Source organism: Equus quagga, chromosome 2 (genome assembly GCF_021613505.1).
Source record: "Equus quagga isolate Etosha38 chromosome 2, UCLA_HA_Equagga_1.0, whole genome shotgun sequence".
NCBI lineage: Eukaryota > Metazoa > Chordata > Mammalia > Perissodactyla > Equidae > Equus > Equus quagga.
The window spans coordinates 125,424,508-125,445,161 of record NC_060268.1 but is presented as its reverse complement, the minus strand read 5'-3'; the positions used below and the strand labels follow the sequence as shown (position 1 = coordinate 125,445,161).

Genomic DNA, 20,654 nt, shown 5'->3' with positions numbered 1-20,654 from the left:
CATGGTAAGAACACTCTGAAATCTGGGAAGAGAAGCTGGTAGCCTTGGAGAGTCACAGATAGAAAATACCCCTGTGTCAGGCCCAAAGAAAAGGCTCCAGAGCAGAGGAAGGATGAGCATCCTTGCCCCAGACCTTCGAGACCCCCCAAATGTAGACACTCAGGGAGCACCAGCTTTCTCCGCGTGTCTCATCGTCACCCGTTAGTAGCCTTCACACTGCCCTGGCTGTTCTCCTGAGTTGCAGAGCAGAGTTTGCCCTGGCCGGAGCAGTTTCTCAAGTCAGTTTAGCTCATTTCTGTGGAGTAGAAATCTCAGACTCAGAGGCCTCCCGGGGTCCTGCAGGGAACACAAATGGGAGAAAGGGTCTAGGCAAGACAATGGGGAGTGGTGGAGGCTGTGGCAGCCACAACTTGACTCCTGCCAATTACAGCCATGTCAAAATGCAGGCCCAGAGGGGCCAGGTCTTCCCGTTTTTAAAAGCAAAGCTGGAAATGCAAATCTTTGTGAAACATCCGATTTTTAACTGATCATTCACTGAATATTTACTGACCACCCACCGTATGCTGATCATATTCCAGGTGCTAAGGATACAGAATGGTACGAAACAGACACAAATCCCTACCTTATGGAACATATGTTCCAGTTGAAAGACACAGGCAATGAACATAACTGATTAAGTAGATGACTTAGTCGAGTGGGAGGTGCTAAATGCTAGGGAGAAATGTAAAGCCAGGAGATGAGGAGTGCCCGAGCGGAGTCTGCAATTTTAGATAGGGTGCTCAAGGAAGACCTGTCCAAGGAGGTGACATCGAAGCAAAGATCTGAAGGAGGTGAGGAGTGGATCATGTGGACATCTGGGGAAGAGCATCCCAGGCAGAAGGAACAGCAAGTACAAAGGCCCTGAGGTCGGAATGTGACTGGCATGTTCATGGAGGAGCAAAAATGCCCTGTGGCTGGCATGAAGTCTAGCGGGGTGAAGAGTAGGAAGAGCTATCAGAGAGGTAGTAGGCCCCATGTTGTCAGGCCTGGTGGGCTACTGTGAGGACTTGACTTTTGCTCCAAGTGATGTGGGGACCATGGGAGGGCTTTGAGCAGAGAAGGGACATGATTTGACGTAGGTTTTCACAGGACCACTGCAGTTTCTGTGCCCAGAACAGACCATGGGGTTTAAGGAACAGGAGCAGGGAGACCAGGCGGGAGCCTGTTGTTGTCACTCCGGCTAGAGATGCTGGGGCTGGAACCTGGGTGGTGGCCCCAGAGGTGGTAAGAGGCAGTCGGCTCCAGTATATTTCACGGGTGGGGGATGTGCTGACTGATTGGATGTGGGACGTGAGAGGAAGTCGAGGAGGACACCAAGGTTTCAGCCTGTGCGGCTGGAGCGGGGCACAGCTGTTGGCAGACGGGAAGATTGCAGTAGGAGCAGGGGAGGAGGGGCAGGTGAGGTTAGCTGTGGGACGTCGGGTGGGGTTGATGTACGCACCAGGAGTTCAGGAGAGAGGTACTTGGGAGTTGTCAGCATAGAGATACTTAAAGCCACAAGATGAGATCACGGAGGGAGTAGACAGGCGAGGTCCAAGGACAGAACATAGAACTTGGGGCGAATGTGCGATTAAGAGGCTTAAAAAAGTCCCACTTCTGTAGGACAAGACCTGTCCAGGGTTTGTGGCGGGTCTTTGTTCTGAGGTGCCGCCCTTTCATGTCCCTCTCTGGCCAAGTCTCCTCTTTGGCCGAGTACTGCGCCTTCCTCTTCTAAAACCATCAGAGCAAGGGAATTTTTCCTCTGCTATTTTCAGAAACACGGGCGTTTTGTAGTTTTGCGGGAGTCCCTGCTGCTGGTGGAGAGGTGGATGCTGGGTGGGCAGCTGAGCCCCCTCGAGGTTAGGGGCCCTCTCTGCACCCAGCTTCAGGGTGCAGGGCTCACACCTGTGCCCAGCCAGCTGCAGGCTGCTCCAGGCCGTGGGCCTTTGGAGTCGTGAGCAAAACCTCCGGGTTTCAATCCACGCATGATTGGGGTCGGCCTTAGGAATTTGGGATCTTGTGGGTGTCCCAGGAGACTGAGAGGCAGGCCCCCTGGGAGTGTGAGAGAGGCCCGGGGGTTTCCCCAGGCTGCCTTGGCCTGCAGCTCCTTCCCCCGGGAAGAAAGAGTAGACATCAGAGGGCAAAGCTCACTTGAGGATCACCGAACGCTGCCCCCAGTTCAGAAGACACGAGCAAGGCCCAGGCGGGCGGGCGGGAGGACTAATGGTGTGCCGGAGCAGCTGGCATATACCGGTCACAACAGCCACTCCCCACATCTCTTCCCACCTCCGGGTTCCGTGACAGCACCTTGGTAACTTGAGAAATTGACAAACCCTACAAATCCAGACTGTTTTCTGTGGAAAGCGGGTTTATTGACATATCACAGGTGAAAGGACGTGCCCCAGGCCACCCAGCTTCAAGGTCACCTTCCCACCACTGCAGCCTGAACCTGGAGCAGGCTCCTGTCAATGGAGACATCAAGGAAGACGGGGCTCTCACAGGCCACACAAAGCTGTGAGGAGGAGACACATGGTCCAGAACAGTTGGGAAACAGGCCATGGCCACCTGAGCCTCTCCCACCAACCCCGGCCTTCTCACGACGTCCAGTTGCCCCTTCCAGTCAGGCCATTCCTTGCACCCTTTCTTGCATCCTCATCCTCCCTAAAAGACCCTAGTTCCTTCAGAGAGCTGCCTGGCCTTCCTTTCAGGATGCCCCTACTGCTCCCAAGAGCTGCCACGGATCCAGCACACACAAGGTGGACCAGGCCTTGTCCAGCACCAGCACAACCCTGCAATGCCTCTTTATTGGCCCATTTTTCAGATGAGAACATCAAGGCAAGGCCATTAACATGCCTGAGGGTACACAGGAGTGGAGTCGGGATACAGACCTGGATATGACTGGGTGGAAAGCCTCTGCTTTTAACCCCTATCTCCAGGAGTGGAATGGTGGGGAGTTCAGGCCCTGGGGCAAGCTGCTGAGGATGACAGTTTGCAGTGTGGGGGCTGTTGGCCTGCCCACTTCCCGATCTTCGATCTTTGAGCTGACCTCTGGAGGTCTGGCCTGGGCCCAGCCTCCCAACGCCTTAGGCCGCTCTCGAGGGCCTTCAGAACCTCTTCCCTTCCTTCCTTCAAGGAGGTGGCTGGCTTTGGAGAAAAGGCAGGAGGCTATCTGCTTGCACGTGGCCAGGGGCCGAGACAGGGCTGGGAATCCCCTAGAAGGGAATCCCCAGTTCTTTGGAGACCTTGGACGATCAGGCTCAGGAAATCCTGCTCAAGCAGCTTCCTCCCCTCTGAGCAGGGTGCAGCCTGTGAGGCTGTGGGGAGTGGAAGGGCTGGTGGAAAATGCCAGCTGCAGGTGGGCCTTGGAGGGGCTGTTTTGGTAAATCAGAGCAGTGGAGCTAGGGGCAGGGAGTGGTGAGGAGGATGTGCAGAGGCAGGCAGAGAAAATTGTTGAGGAGCTTGGGCCTCTGTCCTTGCCGTGCCCTGTGTGCTGTGTGTCTGTGAGCAAGTCACTGTCCCACTCTGGGCCTTTTCCCCCTGGTGTCAAAAGGGAAAGTGAAGAAAGTAACTTTCTCCGTGTTCCCTGTTCCTGGGGGAATGCATAGAGGTGACCCCATCTTCCTCACACTCTCTCTGCCTCCCTCCCTCACTCTCCCTCCCCTTTCCTCTTGCCAGAGCCTCAGCCCTCTGAGGCTCCCCTTGGGCTCCCACATGCTCCCCTGGCTTCCTGCCCCTCTGCCTCTTCCCCTCACCCACTCCCTGTTCTCCCCCGTCCTCCCATACCTCCTACCCTGCTCAGCTCTAAGTGGTGTTGTCTGGAAAGACCACAAGTCCCATGGATGCAGTGGGCTGAGACCCAGAGCCCTGGGTTTGGGTCCTGGCCTGTCATTAACTTGCTGTGGGAACTTGGACAGGTCCTCACCCTTCTCTGGACTCCTGTTTCGTTTTCCAAAGGCCACGAGGGCCTGGATGGTCTCTGGGGTCTCTTCCAGGTCAGAGTCTGAGGGTCTGAGGTTCCTGCTCTAGTAGCTCTCAGACCTCTGGGCCCTCAGCCATGCCAAGACAAGGACGGGAGCCAAAAGGCCAGCTGAGGCTTCTCAGAACCTCAAAGAAAGGAAGTGGGGAACGACTAGGGGCCAGGCTGGTGGGAGGGAATGGAGGACAGTTGGGGATCCCCTGCCCTCAATCTCTCCACTCCGTCCTGCCCTGGTTCCTCACCAGTAGCAAGGCGTTCCTTTGGGTTGAGTTTTGCCCTTCCCCAATATCCTGTTTTACAAGACACGGTATCTGGGAAGGATTGCACATTGCAAAGTATCTGACACCATTAATCGATTTCTGATCAATAGTGGTTAGAAAGAGGGTGCTTGTGTAGAAAGGGAGCCCCCACTTTTTCAACGTAGCTGTCTCACCCAGGGTCAGCCCTGGCCTGCCACAGCCCAGGAAAGGAAACTGGTCGGGATCTTGGGCACATTGGGGCACGAGCGGGCCCACGGCCACCTGCGCCCTAGCTGTTATCTGGCCCCCTCCCCCCGTACTTCCTAGTCCTTGGCAGGTCCCGTGAGGATCTGAAGCTGGGGCACTGGAGGACCTACGCTCCAGCTGTCCCCCACCCCTGGCGAGTAAGGCTTGCTAGAGGACGCGGGAGAGGCCTGGGCCCCCACTGCTCTGGGCCACTCCCGGCTAACTCAGGGCTCTCCTCGGCACATGCAGGGGAGTTTGTGATCTCTCCCGTGGAGGGGGTGCTGCGGGTCCGGAAGGATGTGGAGCTGGACCGGGAGACCATTGCCTTCTACAACCTGACCATCTGTGCCCGCGACAGGGGGATGCCCCCGCTCAGCTCCACGGTGAGTCTGGGGGCCCTGTGACGCTGGCTGCTTGCCGCTGCCCCCTGAACTCTTCAAAAAGATTCCTGTAAACACTGCTACCCTCATGCTCAGAGAGACCACAGGCTTCTCTGGAGGCAGTCCAGGCCCTCAGGGTCCCTAACAGACCTGCAAGTGCCTCTTGGGGCTCACCCATGGAGGCTGGACCTGGGGCCTGGCAGCCATGGCCGCTTGGAGTCTCCCCACAGCAGCTTTCTGGGGAGGCTGCCTGACCAGCCGGGCCTTGCTCCTGTTACCCTGCCATTCCCACTCCGCCTCTGCACCTTTTCTGCTTCCCTCTTATCCTCATTTTCATCCTGTTGCCTTTCTAATTATCTTCCTCTTCCTCTTTCTCCTCCACGACCAACTGCACCCTCCTCCCTCAATTCCCACCCCTTTGCTATCCTGCTCCGTCTCACCCGTCACCTCCTCCTCGGCCACCGTGTCCACCAGTGCACTCTCTCTCCTCCGTCTCCCCCATGCCCCCTTTTCTCCTTGTCCTCCTCCTTCACCTCTTCCTTCTCCTCCTCCTCTGACTTGCCCCAGATGCTGGTGGGGATTCAGGTGCTGGACATCAATGACAATGACCCCGTGCTGCTGAACCTACCCATGAACATCACCATCAGTGAGAATAGCCCCATCTCCAGCTTCGTCGCCCACGTCCTGGCCAGTGACGCTGACAGCGGGTGCAATGCACTCCTCACCTTCAACATCACTGCCGGCAACCAAGAGCGGGCCTTCTCCATCAATGCCACGGTAAGGCCAGAACCAGCCCCAGGGAGGCTGCCCCGGGGTTTTCCTAAAAAGAGGACCCTGCCATAGAGGCTTTTCTGCTGCCACTGTCTGGGCTCCTTCTGGCTCCATTTCCTCTTCAAGTGTCCTCCCTCCACTGAACACAGGAGCCTCTGTGGGAAGTGTGGGATCTCGAATTCCCCAGCTGAGGCATCCCTGGGGTTCCCGTCATCCCCAAGGCTCATCATGTGGAGAGATGGGGCCAGAGCCTTGGTAGCACTTGGTTTGTACCAAGATGCACCAGGAAACCCCCACTTGGTCTCTTGAAGTTTTGCCAGCTGCTGGCACCCCAAGGTCATCAGAGGGCCCATCCTTTTGAGGCAGCAAGACCTGGACATTGGTGGGTCACTCTTGCCCTGGCAAGACCCTGCCGGCCCGTTTTGGCCTTCTGGACCATATCTTTGCTGGTTCAGGGAGGAAATTCCTAGCCACTCCTGGAGCTGCAGGTGGAGCAGTTGAGCATCTGTGGGCCAGAGCCCAAAGTGGGGAGCAGGTGGCTACTCGGCTTACCAGCCCTTCACATCCCAGACAGGGATCGTCACCGTGAACCGGCCCCTGGACCGTGAACGGATCCCGGAATACAAGCTGACCATCTCCGTGAAGGACAACCCGGACAACCCACGCATAGCCAGGAGGGTGAGGCTGGAGGGCACAGGGGGAGCAGGGCTGGGTGCTGGCCCCGGTGTTAGATGCACAGGCTTTGGAGTGAGCAAGCGCGGGGTTCAGATACCAGCTCCACCTGTCAGTAGGTGTGTGGCTTTGGCAAGTCAAGTTCTCTCAGCCTCCATTTTGTCTCCCGCAAAATGAAGACCACACCCACCCCAAAACTGTGGAAAGGAATGAAGGAGCCAATATCTGTGACGTCCTCAGCACAGTGCCTGGCACACGGCAAACACTCAATACAAGCCAGCTGTCATCTTTTCTCCCCAAACCACTGGTACTTGGCACACGTCACAGTCATGTGTGCATATGGGCCTGCATGCACGCACAAACACACCCTCTAGGTTCTGAAAGAGTTACGTTTTCCAGGTGGCTTTTCCCTCAAAAGCCAAAGGAGCTGGCTCTCTTTACCAAGAGGAAGTAGGTTTGCAAAGCAAACAGTCCTTTTGTGGATAGAGGTCAGCCCTCTCTTTCCAGCCTGTGAGGTCTGTGGCAGAGCCCTGGCCAAGAGTCCTGGGGTCTGGCCCCTCTCAGCTCTGCTCCTGACTGGCTGCATGGCTCGTCCAAAACACTGCCCTTTCTGGGCCTCAGTTCCCCCATCTGTACAGGCTGAGGAGACATCAGGTTGGAGGTACTCACAAGCCTCTGACGTCTCATCCTTTGCTCCTCTGTTTCCTTCCTTCTCTCACTTCCTCCCTCCTTCTTTTCTCTGCTGCTCTCATTCCCCCTCCTCTGCCTGTGCTTTAGGAGGGGCTGGGTCATCCTGAGAAGCAGCAGCATCAAGTGGTGGAAATCAGGGCTGGGAGGTTGGTCCCCGCTCTGCCGCTGCCTTGCCATGTGGCTTTGAATAGTCACCTCCGTCTCTGGGCCTTGGTTTCCTCACCTCTGCAGTACAGATAGCATCCAGGGCACTGGGAGGTTCGAGAGATAAGGGCTGTGACTGTGGTTTTGAAAGGCGTGACTCTCACCCAGCAGTGGGTGAGAGTCTGGATGGTCTCTGACCAGGGCATCAGGCAGGCCTGGAGAGTCTGAAAGCCAGGACTCTTCCTGCCTTCAGTCCTTCCAGACCACAAGATGGCACCTGATTAAATCCTGTTTACATCCATTCTCCTGTGAACTTCACAACACCTCTCTGAAGAAGTTAAGATCCCCATTTGCCAGATTAGAAAACTGAGGCCCAGGTAAGGGAAATGATTTTCCCAAGGCCACCCAGTGAGTTGCTAGCACAGCAGGGCCTTGAACTCAGGCCTCTGGACCCCTGCTGCAGGCTTTTTAATCATCCACCCTGTGCCCTCACCTTCCTGCCCTCCTCCCTCTGGAGCGCTTTGCTAGAACATGGCCTACAGCTTGCCCTTCCCCCTTGCCTCCCACAGGATTTTGACTTGCTGCTGATCTTTCTTGCGGATGAGAATGACAATCAGCCCCTCTTTACTGAGAGCACCTACCAGGCAGAGGTGATGGAGAACTCTCCCGCTGGTAGGTGCTGGGCCCGCCTGGGAACTCCTGCTGCTGCCAGGCACCACCTGGGCCCCAGATGCCTGAGGACTCCCTTGTGCTTGATAAGAGCCCCGCTGAGGCCGGGCTGGGGAGGCAGCCTCACCACGTGGCTGAACACAGACCCAACACAGACCCAGCGGGTGCAGAAGGGTAGAGGGGAAGAAGGGGCACAGCTCTGAGGGGCTGGTGGTCCTGGAGCTGCCAGGCCTCTTAAAGGCCAGCCAAGAGGCCACAGGTCTGGTTGAAAGAGACAGCTGTGGTCATTGGTCCCCAAGATGGCCTGAGAGCATTCCCATCACCCTCTGAAGAGGGGCGTTTAGGGTGTGAGGACTACCCAGGAGGAGAGTAAGCCCACCCCTCCCTGCTCCTCCGCCCCAAAGCAGAGGGCATCCGGAGGCTTCCAGAAGCCCAGGAAGCATCTGTAATCAGAGGTGGGGGGTCAGGGGGCCCTGGGTAGACCAGCATAACCCTTTCCCACACACGTGCACTGACCATCCTCACTTCCCTTCAGAGGGAGAGAATCTCCTTTTTAATATCCCCAGGGAGGTCCCCTCACTCCTCCTCCAACCTCCCCAGCCCAGAAGCTTGGATTCTAAGTCAGAAAGCAATGAGCTAAGATACTCTGTCTCTGGCTGTGTGTCCCTCCTACATGAATTCGTTTCTTAATCCTGCTTGTGTATAAGCTCACACGTGTGCCAGTAGGTGTCCATATCAAGACATATGTGTGGGCTTACAGGTGTGCACGAACACACCTAGGCACCTGGGTGCCTACAGATGCACTTCAGGTGCAAATGTGCCCACCTGCAGAGGCAGACGAGCACACAGCCGGGGAATCCCGGGCCTGCAAGTGCTCTCGTGTGGGTGCTCATGGCCACATGAACACGGAGTCTCGCACATGTGTGGATTCCTAGTCAAGTACGGTCAGAGATCTGTATGGAGCATGCATGTACACATGTGTGGATAGACTGAGCTGGGTGTGCATACCTGGACCAGGCCCACACACATGGAAGGGACCTCAGGGAGCCCCCAGACCCTCCTGCAGAGTGGCCAGCCTCAAAGGCTGCTGGGAAGGCAGGCATGCTCCCGGCGGGCCAGAGGGGCTTGCTCACCACTGTTGTGTTTTCTCCCCAGCAGGGCTTTGAGGCCGCTCCCCAGGCATCTGCGTCAGTCTGCCAAGGCTGCCGCAGCCCGGCCCAGGGCCTCCCCATCCCGTCCACCTCACCTCCCTCCCTCTCATCCATCGTCAACCATGGCTCACCGCAACGGGTGGGGGAGGGGGTGGGGGGGCCAGGTTGGCCCTGCAGTGACCCCTCTCCCCCTGGCCCAGGGACGCCTCTCACAGTGCTCAATGGGCCTATCCTGGCACTGGATGCAGACCTGGACGTCTATGCTGTGGTGACCTACCAGCTGCTGGGTTCCCAGAGCGGCCTCTTTGACATTAACAACAGCACCGGTAAGGCCTCTGTGCCACCCCAGCACTCCCAGCCTGGCTCCAAGTCTTCCAGCTGGGATGGGAGTGAACCCACTGCTAGATCTAGGGTGTCCCTTGTCAGTGCTGGATCAGGGGTCTCCATGGAGACCCCATTCCTCACATCCCGCCATGCCCCCAGGTAGCTGGATTAGGCTACCTAAGGGCGAGAGGGGAGGACCCAGGAGGAGGCTTCGGGCTGATACAAGGGACCTGTTGGTGCACAAACTCTCAGCCTAGGTATAGAGCCCCCCAACCCGCTCCCTCCATCTCCCCATGCCCAGGCCAAAGGCTCAGGCCCTGACTCAGCCAGAAGCACCTAAAGGTCTGTCCTCAAACCAGACCCAAAGCTCCCCAGGGACCATGTGACATCAGTCTGGTCCTGGACAGGAGGCCAATTTGGTGACAAGTGACAACAGGGAGGGATATGCTAATACCTCGCTCAGTGGAACAGATCAATCCTCCACCCTGGGTCACTCATCCCAGGCAGGACTCTGGAGATCTGCAGAGGACACCTGGGGAGGGGACAATCACAGGAGACTGGCTCTGGGGGCCCGGGGCCCTCCCTAAGCATTGGCTGATGAGCCTTTGGGGAAGAAAGTCATTGTGTTGCTTTCTCTGCTCGTCTTTCATCTCTTTCGCCCATGTGCCCCTATCTTTCTCTGTCCCCTCCCGGTTGGCTCTCACTCTGTCTCCACTCTGCACCCCTTTTCCTTTGTGTCAACCTGGCTGATGGCACCGGGAGCCAGGCATGGTGACAGTGAGGTCAGGTGTCATCATTGACCGGGAGGCCTTCTCACCCCCTGTCCTGGAGCTGCTACTATTGGCTGAGGACATCGGACTGCTCAACAGCACAGCCGACCTACTTGTCACCATCCTGGACGACAATGACAACTTTCCCACCTTTAGCCCTGCCACCCTCACGGTCCACCTGCTGGAGAACTGCCCACCTGGTAAGCAGAGGACAGGCCCCAGCCCCAGCCCCCATGCAGGAGCTGGTTGGGGGTCCACGGGGATTGGAGCCTCACAGGTTGGAGGCAGAATTCACCTCTAGTGGGGAGAAGGAGGGGCAGCATGGTAGGTGGAAAGAGCACTGGAGAGGGAGTCAGGAGACCCAGGTCCCCCTCACTTGCCTTCTCTGATCCACAGTGTCTTGTCTGCAAAACAAGATTATTAAGATATGTTTCATCCATGTGCCTGGATGGAAAGACTGACATTTTTAAAGTCAAAATAGAGGAGCCAGCCCCATGGCCGAGTGGTTAAGTTCGCGCGCTCTGCTTCTGGGGCCCTGGGTTTCGCCAGTCAGGTCCTGGGCGCAGACCTAGCACCGCTCATCAAGCCATGCTGAGGTGGCGTCCCACACAGCAGAGCCAGAGGGACCTACAGCCAGAATATACAACTATGTACTGGGGGGCTTTGGAGAGAAAGAAAAAAAAAAGATTGGCAACAGATGTTAGCTCAAATGCCAATCTTAAAAAAAAAGTCAAAATAGGGTTAATGTGATTCCCATCAAAATCAAATATGACTCGGGGGATAAATTTGATTCTAAAGGTCATCTGGAAGAATAAGAATATTTTGAAAAATAAGTATAACAGAGCCAGATTTGCCTTCCCAGATAATATAACACATTACAAAACTACAGAATTTAAAACGACATGATATGAGCAGAAGACTCTGGGATGAAGTAGCCCAGAAACAGATACCAGTAAATTACAGACGTGATGGAGCCAATAGTGAAAACTAATTATTTAGTGTGCAAACATCTATTCATATTTAGTGTAGAGTCTCACCCCATATCAGACACCAAAAGGAAACCCAAAGACGTTCTAAAGAAAATATTAAAAAGTAGAAAACATTAAAGAAAAAGAAGAAAGTTTAGGTGAATATTTATCTGATTTCTGATAAATTGATTCTAAGCATATAAGAAACAGAACAACTCAGAAACGGAAAAATATTAAATTTTGGTACATATGAATTTAAACTTCTTTACATCAAACAATTATAGGCAATATTAAAAGGCAAACAAAAAACTGAGAAAAAGATATTTTTCACATTATCATAATTATACAATTCATATAAATTGACAGAAAAATAGGGAAAGGACAAAAGCTAACAATTTGCAGAAGAGAAGATACAACTAATCATTAAATTATTAAAAATTGTTCAATCTCACAAATAATCATACAATTGAAAATAAAATGAGATATGATTTTCCTACAAAATTGCAAACATGAAAAATGTGTAAAAGTTAGAGACTGGCAAGGTTGTGGTGAGAAAGGGCTCTGTGAACCAGCAACAAATATACCTTGTTTTTTGAACAAGCCACTGTGCTCAGCTACTCCCTGTTACAACTCCCACAGGATTCTCAGTCCTTCAGGTCACAGCCACGGATGAGGACAGTGGTCTCAATGGGGAGCTGATCTACCGAATAGAAGCTGGGGCTCAGGACCGCTTCCTCATCCACCCAGTCACTGGGGTCATCCGCGTCGGCAATGCCACCATTGACAGGGAGGAGCAGGAATCCTACAGGCTGACAGTGGTGGCCACCGACCGGGGCACCGTCCCTCTCTCGGGCACAGCCATCATCACTATCCTTATTGATGACATCAATGACTCCCGCCCCGAGTTCCTCAATCCCATCCAGACAGTGAGTGTGCTGGAGTCAGTTGAGCCCGGCACTGTCATTGCCAACGTCACTGCCATCGACCGCGACCTCGACCCAAAGCTGGAGTACCACATCATTGGCATTGTGGCCAAAGATGACACTGACCGCCTGGTGCCTGACCAGGAGGATGCCTTTGCCGTGAATATCAACACAGGTACCAGTGCCTGCTCCCCTCCCAGTCTTCCTCCTGACTCCCTGCCCAGGCTCCTTGTGCTCTGCTTTCTTCCTTACCCTCCCTTCCGTCTAGTCTCTCTCTCCCTGTTCCTCCCTTTCCCTCAGCTGCTCCTCTTTCTGCCTCTCTTCTCTCCCCTGTTGACACCACACCCTTCCTTCTCTTTTCCATCCCTCCCCTTGCTCCTTCCCTCTTTCCTTTCTCTTCCTTCTTCTCCCTTGACCAGCTCTCTCTCTGAGATTCTCTCACTCTACCAGTGTTGTATGAGAGTGCCCGTCTTACCACACTCCTGCCAGCATTAAATATTATAAAGTTTTTGTGTCTGCAATTTTATAGGAAAATGGTACCATGTTTTAATATGCATTTCTTCAATAACTGGGTGGTTGAACACTTTGTTCATATGTATACTAGCCATTTAAATCATCTGTAAGTTATATATGTGTGTGTATATATACATATATATATATACCCTTGATGATTTTCTTACGCTATCACAAAACAAAGAGAACTGTGGCTTAGCTTTCACAATTTATGCAACTTATAATTTTTTTGAGGAAGATTAGCCCTGAGATAACATCTACCACCAGTCCTCCTCTTTTTGCTGAGGAGGGCTGGCCCTGAGCTAACATCCGTGCCCATCTTCCTCTACTTTATATGTGGGACGCCTACCACAGCATGGAATGACAAGCGGTGCCATGTCCACACCCGGGATCCGAACCAGCGAACCCTGGGCCGCTGAAGCAGAACATGTGAACTTAACCACTGCACCACCGGGCTGACCCCTATGCAACTTATAACTTTGATGGCTTTACCATTTTCCCAAAAGTTTAGTGTTTTTGCTCGTCTGGGGAGTTAGGGAGGGGACATGGGACATTACAGGTATAATTCTTGGAAGTCTCAGAGGAGTGACAAAAAAACTAACATGGCTGTGACAAAATGCTAACAATTGTTGTTATTCAGAGAAATGAGTAGTAAAACAGCAATGAGATATCAGTTTTCCATACATGATTAGCAGATATGAGGATGCTGGACAATATTATTGGTGACAATGTGGGGACATCAGAACTCTCATACACTACTGTAGGAGTTTAAACTGATTTCATCATCTGGACAGCAATCTAGCACAAAGTACACTTATACCCCATGACCCAGCAATTCTGCTCCTGGGTGTATATCCCAAGGAAATTCTCAGGTCGATAATGGGATGATCTGAGGATGTTTACTAAAATGTTACTGGTGGTGGGAGTTGGAGACCACCTGGGCATCTCTCCCTGGGAGATTGGAGAGTATAATGTAGGGTGGGTGCACACCATGGGATACCAGGCAACAGTTAGAAGCAATAGATTAGACTCACACAGAGCAAGATGAGTGCACCTTAAAAATGAACACTTACTGAAAAGAATTAGAAATAGGATGGGATATATATACCACAGCTCCATTTGCATAAATGTAAAATACATACACAAAACAATACATGATTTTCAGGAACACTTTAAAAAAAACACTCTTCAGTACATTACAATGATTTCCCAAGGGGAGAGGAGTATACAAATAAAAGGGAATAGATACATACATAAAACAAGAGTGATGCCAATGATGATGGTGTGCAATGAACCAAAGAATATGACTCATTCAGTGTGCATCTGAGGCCAAAGGAAAAAAGAAGACAGGAAAACCGTGAGCACTAGGAGAAGTTAGATAGGTTAGCCATGTCCCAAGTTAGCAAAATACCCGCAGCTTTGATTGGTCAGGACCATGGGGAGCTACTCCACGCCCCTGCCCAACTTTAAGCTATACTGGTGTCTCAACCACTTTCCTCTTCTGTTCTCCCTCCCTCCGACTGACTCTCTTCTTCTATTTTTCTTTCCAGTGTCTTCTTTGCCCCTCTTCCCAGCTCCCTCCCTTACCTTCCCTCCCCTTTCTTCTTGCCAGAGCCTCAGCTTTCTGAGCGCTCCTCTCCAACTGGGCTCCCGTTGCTCCCCTGGCTTCCTTTCCCTCTGCCTCTTCCCCTCCACCCTCTCCCTCCCAAACCTCCCGCCCTGGGCAGCTCTGAGTCCCAACGCCCTCATGCCCTGCTCTGCTCCATCCCCTGTGCACCCTGGACTAACTGATGTTAACCCTCTTCTCTCTTCCTCATGGCTGGCAGGCCCACAGGTTTGAGCTCTGTTTCTCTGTCACTTCCCACCTCATCTCTTCTCTGCTTCACCCCATTGCCTTCCTCCATACCCACCGCACCCACCACCACCCTTCCCATCCTGTGGGCCCGGGCCAAGGCCGCGGCCCAGCCTTTGCAGACTGAATGCAGCCACCCTCTCCCCATCCTCGCTCCCCAGCCTCGGGACGGGGAGCGAGAGTAGGAAGAGGAGGAGGAGGAGGCAGCGGCCCAGGGTAAGTGACCACCCCGCGGCTGGGCACTCAAGGAGGACAGATGTCCAGCAGGGGGATTTGCCAATGGGGAAAGGAATCCCAGAGACCCCAGTGCCCGAGAGGGAACTGGAAAAAGAGAAAGGAAGTTTCACTCTAGGATGAGGCTGATGGAAGGAGGAGCTGCCAGGCCCTCCAACAGGCAGGAAGGAGAGAATTCACAGCAGAGCCAGGCCTGAGATGGGCCAAACAAGGTCTGTCCAGCCCAAGCCCCAGCTCTGGAGGGCTCTTCTGTGGTTTGAGGGCAGGCAGGGGCCCTGGGAGGCTGCGGGCAGGAGAGAAGGAGACAACTCCTTGCTAGCACGGATATAGTGTGGTGCTCCTTTCCTACCGTCAGCCCATGTCCTGCCCCAAGACCAAGGGGCAGGCCCAACTGTCCAGCCTGTTCCACCCACTGTCCCCTCCAGGGAACCCCCTCAGGGCTTTTTAGCTGCCTTGACCTTCCTTTATATTTGACCTCATTAGAATACAAGAGTTTTTTAAATTGTGATAAAATACACATAACATAAAATTTACCATCTTAGCCATTTTTCAGTGTGCAGTTCAGTAGTGTTCAGGATACTCACATTGTTGTGGAATACAAGCATTTTTTAAACAAGGATTTACATAGCACTTTCTATGTGCCGAGCACAGTTCTAAGCCCTTTATAAATGTAAACTCATTTAATTGTTAGAATCCTCAAAATAGCCCTATGCGGTAGATCCTGAAATTAGCCTCATTTTACAAATGAGGAAACAGGTGCAGAAAGGTTAAATAATTTACCCAAGGTCACCAGCTAGTAAACAGTGAGTTAGGGGCAGAGTGATGTGTCCCCAGCTTGCAGATGGCTGTGGTCTCATCCCAGCCAAAGATGAGACCAACAAGGTCCATTGGGGACCATTGCCCTCGGCAGGGATTGGGAGGGTTGGCCAGGAGCACCCCTGGGAGGCCCAGATTTTAGGGGGTTCCCCTCAGGCTGAACCTGACCTGGTCTGGTCTACAGGGTCTGTAATGGTGAAGTCCCCCCTGAACCGGGAACTGGTTGCCACCTATGAGGTCACTCTCTCGGTGATTGACAATGCGAGTGACCTACCAGAGCGCTCTGTCAGTGTGCCAAATGGTAAGGTTCCCCAGGGGCATCTCCACTGGTTCCTCAGAGCCCATCAGGGCGGGAGCGCTGGCCGGGGACAGGGAGGGAACAGCAGGACCCAGCTGCAGAGGCTGCCAGTAGTCAGGCTACAGTGGGGCGTGGAAGGTGGCAGCTACCGTGAGACTCAGGGTGGCTGTGTGTCCTGGTTGTTAGGCAGAGCTCAGCAGTGGGGTGGGGGCGGTGTCCAGGAGCCCAGAATTGTGTGTGATCTTGAACTCCAAGGCTCAAAGTGGGGAGGAGGCTTGGTAGAGGCTGGAGGGGATTGAGAAAGAGATGGGTTAGCAGACTTAGGTCAGAACCCTGTTGTCAGAACCGCTAACAAGGGTGTGGCTGGGTGTGAGACAGGAACCGCAAATCTGCTAGGAAGCCACAGGGTCAGCCCAGAGGAAGCAAAGAGCAAGGAAAGGTGACCTGAGGCCATGGACGCTCCACTGGGGGCACAAGCACCACGGCAGAGAACAGAGGGGCAGGGATGCTGCCTTAGCAGGCCAAGTGCAGGCTGTCCTGCTGCAGCCTGAGGCGTGAGCTGGGAGGGGGCTGCGAGAGGCGTGGATTTTGTGTGAGCAGAGCAGGGAGGGAGGGGGACGTAGGGGTGGGGTGGCCTCAAGTGGCCTCTGCCACAAGGCAAGGTCAGCTGCTGGAGTGAGGAGATAGGCCTAGCAGATATTGGCGGCTTATCTTTACGGCCCAGAGGCCCAAGTTTCCAGAAAGGAAGGGCAGACCTGATCATCTCCTCAATGTTCCACACTCAGAGGGTGAAGGGCCCAGGCTAGTTATATAGAGAGAGCAGCTCAGACAGGAGATAGAAGGCTGAATCATGGGAAGGGTCTTAAAGATCATCTTAGTGGTATCCCATTGCACAGGTTAGGAAACTGAGGCACAGCAAGGGCCAGGGGCTCCACAAAGGTTACCAGCCAGTTGGTAGAACCCAAGCCCTTTTCCCTTACGGAAGAGTGAGCGACCAGACCAGAGGAAAGGGTCACATGCCACCGCCTAAGGGTTGGGTCAAGCTTCAGGGGGTCCCAGGAGGCCTGTGAGATGCTGCCATCCTCTCTGCGCTTGGCTGAGACTTCAAAAGGCCTAGCCTCACTGATGCCCTCTCACTTCACCCTCAACCCCTGCCTCCAACCCAGCCAAGCTGACAGTCAACATCCTGGACGTCAATGACAATACACCCCAGTTCAAGCCCTTCGGGATCACCTACTACACAGAGCGGATCCTGGAGGGGGCCACCCTGGGCACCACACTCATCGCTGTGGCAGCTGTGGACCCTGACAAGGGCCTCAATGGGCTGATCACCTACACGCTGCTGGACCTGATGCCCCCAGGCTACGTCCAGCTGGAAGACTCCTCAGCAGGTAGGTGGGAAATCTGCCAGAGGAGGGTTGGGGAACATGTGTCTGTATCTACTTGGCCTCCAAGAGGGACCATGGCCTGCTGCTCACCCTCCAATTGGGGCCCCACCATGGCCCCTTAGGGGGCTGGGCCAGATCCAATATGGCCAACATTCCAGTCACTCCCAGATGCCCAAACCAGAGGAGGGGACAGAGCGCCTAGTCCCAGGTTGGGATGGAAGCCCCCTTTGAGGTCTGCTGGAAACTTGGGATACTCCACCATCTCCGTCACCCAGGCTCCCACTATTAGTATCACCGAGGGAACAAGAAGGCCAAGAGAGCAGAGTCTCAGAGGAGGTCCTGCTTGTTGGTGTTCATCCCTTTGACTTGCAAAAAGCTTTCTCACCCCTCCAGTAAGGAGAACAGCTGGATGCCAGTTGCTCTCAGCCCTCTGGCCTGCCACTGGGCAGTGCTGCCTGGCCACCCTCCTTCTTCAAGGGACCATACCTGCCCTCAGAACTCAAGATCCTTCTCTTCATACTTTGGAGATCTTCCATGAGTGAGGAGTGACCAAAATGGCAGTGGTTGTCTCTGTGTCTTAGGGAAGGTCATTGCCAACCGGACGGTGGACTATGAGGAAGTGCACTGGCTCAACTTTACAGTGAGGGCCTCAGACAATGGGTCCCCACCCCGGGCAGCTGAGATCCCTGTCTACCTGGAGATTGTGGACATCAATGACAACAACCCCATTTTTGATCAGCCCTCCTACCAGGTGGGTGACCAGGCCAACAGGTTGGGTCCAGGAGCTGTGCCCATTCCTTGGGGCCTTTGGGCATCCTCCGCTCCCACTCTGCCAGCCTCTAAGCCCCATGGGAGTGACCAGCCCATGAGCAGCTTCATGTCCTGGGTTCTCAGCATCAGTGAGTTCCTAGGGCAGGGGCGTAGACTCTAGGACTGACTGGGGTCTGCCTTCTCTCCCTGCCCACTGGGCTCCAGGAGGCCGTCTTTGAGGATGTGCCTGTGGGCACAGTCATCCTGACAGTCACTGCTACTGATGCCGACTCAGGCAACTTTGCCCTCGTTGAGTACAGCCTCGGGGATGGAGAGGGCAAGTTTGCCATCAACCCCGTTACGGTAAGCGGGTGATGGAGGGCCTGGGTTTGGGGAGTGGGAAGGGCCCAGGGTCATAGGCTGAGAAGCCACCAAAAATATTGTAGTCATCCCCCTGTGGTCATCTGGGTCTTGCCACCTGGACATCTGTAGCCGCAGAGGCTTTTTAGCCAAGTCAGCAAGCCCTGTTCTCAGAGCCCCAGACATCCTGTAGACTGTGGCCTTTCTATCCCAGCAGACATGGAAGGAAGTGGCCAAAGTCTTTTGGTACTAGCCCTTTGTGGGACAAAAATTTCTGAGATGTGTCCTCACCAGACTAGAAAACTTGATTCAAGTCCATGTGACTGCTTTTTGAAACTGTGAAAAGAGAGGCATAGGAAGCTCTGCAGAAAGTGAGCACAGTGTTTGAGCACCTACTGTATACATGGCCCTTTACTCGGTGCTGGGAGAGGGAAGCAGCCCCTACACGTGCATCCCCCAAGCTCCCATGAGTCTCAGACTTGCGGGAGAGCAGACTCAAGAGGAAAGATGGGTGATGATTTCAAATGTCTGCAAATTGGTTCAGAGCTGCTGCTTTCAGTACAGAGAGAGAGAGAGCCCTGTGACCTGCGAGTGGCTAGCCAGGTGGGGCCTTCCCCAGTTGCTGGACTGGAACTGGACTTTCCTTCCCCCTGCCTCTGCCTGCCCACATTCCCCTGCACCCTGCCCTTGCAGCAGGGTTCTGTCCTCCTGCTTGGTATGAACAGTCAGATATGCTCCTGGCCTGGCACTGTGAACAGCGAATATTTATAGAGTACTACTGTATATATACCTGGTCAGGTCCAGCCTGACTGTTCATCGATCTCCAGGTGGACTGGGGTAGTGAGGGCAAGAAGAGCCACTAGAATGAGAGCTCCGTGGGGCAGGAGCTGTTGTCCCTTCTGTTCAGTGCTGTGTCTCCTGAGCCCAGAACACTGTCTTGCATGTAGTAGATGCTCAATAAACACCTGTTGAATTGATGAAGGCCCTGACACCACCCTCCCCTGACTAGGGTGACATCTATGTGCTGTCCTCTCTGGACCGGGAGAAGAAGGACCACTATATCCTGACTGCCTTGGCCAAAGACAACCCTGGGGATGCAGCCAGCAACCGACGAGAAAATTCAGTGCAGGTGAGGGGCACCAGCCTGGGCCAGGGACACTGGGGACTGGGTTGTGGAGGCAGCAAGCGGAGCCTTTAGAGAATGACTGCTCAGAAGGGGATCAGAGCCACCCAATCCCCTCAGAGACATGGTGGCAGGAAGGAGAAGGGAAGGCTTGGCTGAATGGGTCACAATGGCTGCGGCTTAAGAGGATAGGGACTCTCTAGGAGAAATCTCTTGTGTGAAACCCCTGCTAAGGCAGCTAAACATACCTGGGAGTAACGCAGATAAAGCCTGGGGCTCCCCACTGCCCAGTGTGTCCATGGTGCCCCTGTGAAAGAAACACAGTCCAGCAGCCAAACGTAATGATAAAGCAATTTTTTATTTATGTCTCTTAAAGAACGTTAGTGAGGGTTCAAATTCACAACCCCATTCCCATTCCAGTGCTAGCATCCACCCAGTTGCTCTGAGGCCAGCGTCCACCTTCTAAGCTCTATCTTCATTTCTATCTGGTCCCACACCTTGAGGCTTTGCTTGCTCTTTCTTTCTTCCCCCTTCTTTCTGCCTTCTCCAGCCCTGTCTTTCTGCCAATTCTTCTACTTCTCTCAATAACCTAACCATCCAAATAAACTCTCCCAAAGGGCAGAGAGGTGAGAGTCTGGGTAGGCAAAGACAACTTCTCTTTAGGAGGTAGGGGGAGGCGGTGGGAGCACTCACACATATCTGACTCCTGTCCCTGTCACACAGACATGTGCTGTGTTGGGAAAAGCACAGTATTTGGAGTCAGAAGACTGAGGTTCCATGAGCTGAGCACACCGCATTTGTCATGTAACCTCTCTGAGCCTCAGGTGTCAAGTCTGCCGGGGGTAGGGGGCAGAGGAGTAATGATGACCTCTCCTTCCTAGGGCGGCGGTGAGTCAGGAAGGTGGGGGGTTGGAATGTGCTTTGTGCACTGAAAAGCATTCTTAAGATTGCTGCTGTGAAGGGCTCTGATGAGGGTGCAGGCAGGCAGGGCCACAGCAGCCAGGGAAAAAAGGCTTCCTGGCCTCGTGTGTCTGTAGGACCTGCCCTGGGCTGTCAGGTCAGCCAAGAGAGCTAATTGCCAGACCATCCACAAATCCCAGTCAAGAGGGGGCCTTTGGGAGTGGAGGAATCACAGTCCAGCATTAAGGTCCAGCGATTAGAGTCAGATGTATAGGGCCACTGTGGGAAGGAGCAAAGGACACAGAGTAGGAGGTCCCTGCTTCAGGACCAGGACACAGATGACCTGTGACCCGCAGTACTAGTTGCTGAGCATTTCCTTGGGCCAGGCACTGCACATGTACCATCCCGCTCCAGCATGCACCACCCCGCTCTAGCATGCACCACCCCGCTCCAGCATGCACCACCCCGCTCCAGCATGC

At 54.0% G+C, this 20,654-nt stretch overlaps 1 protein-coding gene across 6 annotated transcripts in view; it reads left to right on the top strand.

Moving 5' to 3' along the window:
- The window catches only part of CDH23 (cadherin related 23), a 398,494-nt gene that overhangs the window by 366,350 nt on the left and 11,490 nt on the right, over positions 1–20,654 (top strand). For all 6 annotated transcript variants that reach the window (XM_046653203.1, XM_046653202.1, XM_046653200.1 and 3 more), the window contains 12 exons: positions 4,729–4,862; positions 5,427–5,636; positions 6,201–6,308; positions 7,706–7,808; positions 9,157–9,282; positions 10,047–10,250; positions 11,658–12,116; positions 15,541–15,657; positions 16,821–17,045; positions 17,624–17,793; positions 18,018–18,155; positions 19,162–19,281. In XM_046653203.1, coding sequence (XP_046509159.1) covers positions 4,729–4,862; positions 5,427–5,636; positions 6,201–6,308; positions 7,706–7,808; positions 9,157–9,282; positions 10,047–10,250; positions 11,658–12,116; positions 15,541–15,657; positions 16,821–17,045; positions 17,624–17,793; positions 18,018–18,155; positions 19,162–19,281 — 2,114 coding nt within the window. The remainder of the gene's footprint in view (positions 1–4,728; positions 4,863–5,426; positions 5,637–6,200; positions 6,309–7,705; positions 7,809–9,156; positions 9,283–10,046; positions 10,251–11,657; positions 12,117–15,540; positions 15,658–16,820; positions 17,046–17,623; positions 17,794–18,017; positions 18,156–19,161; positions 19,282–20,654) is intronic.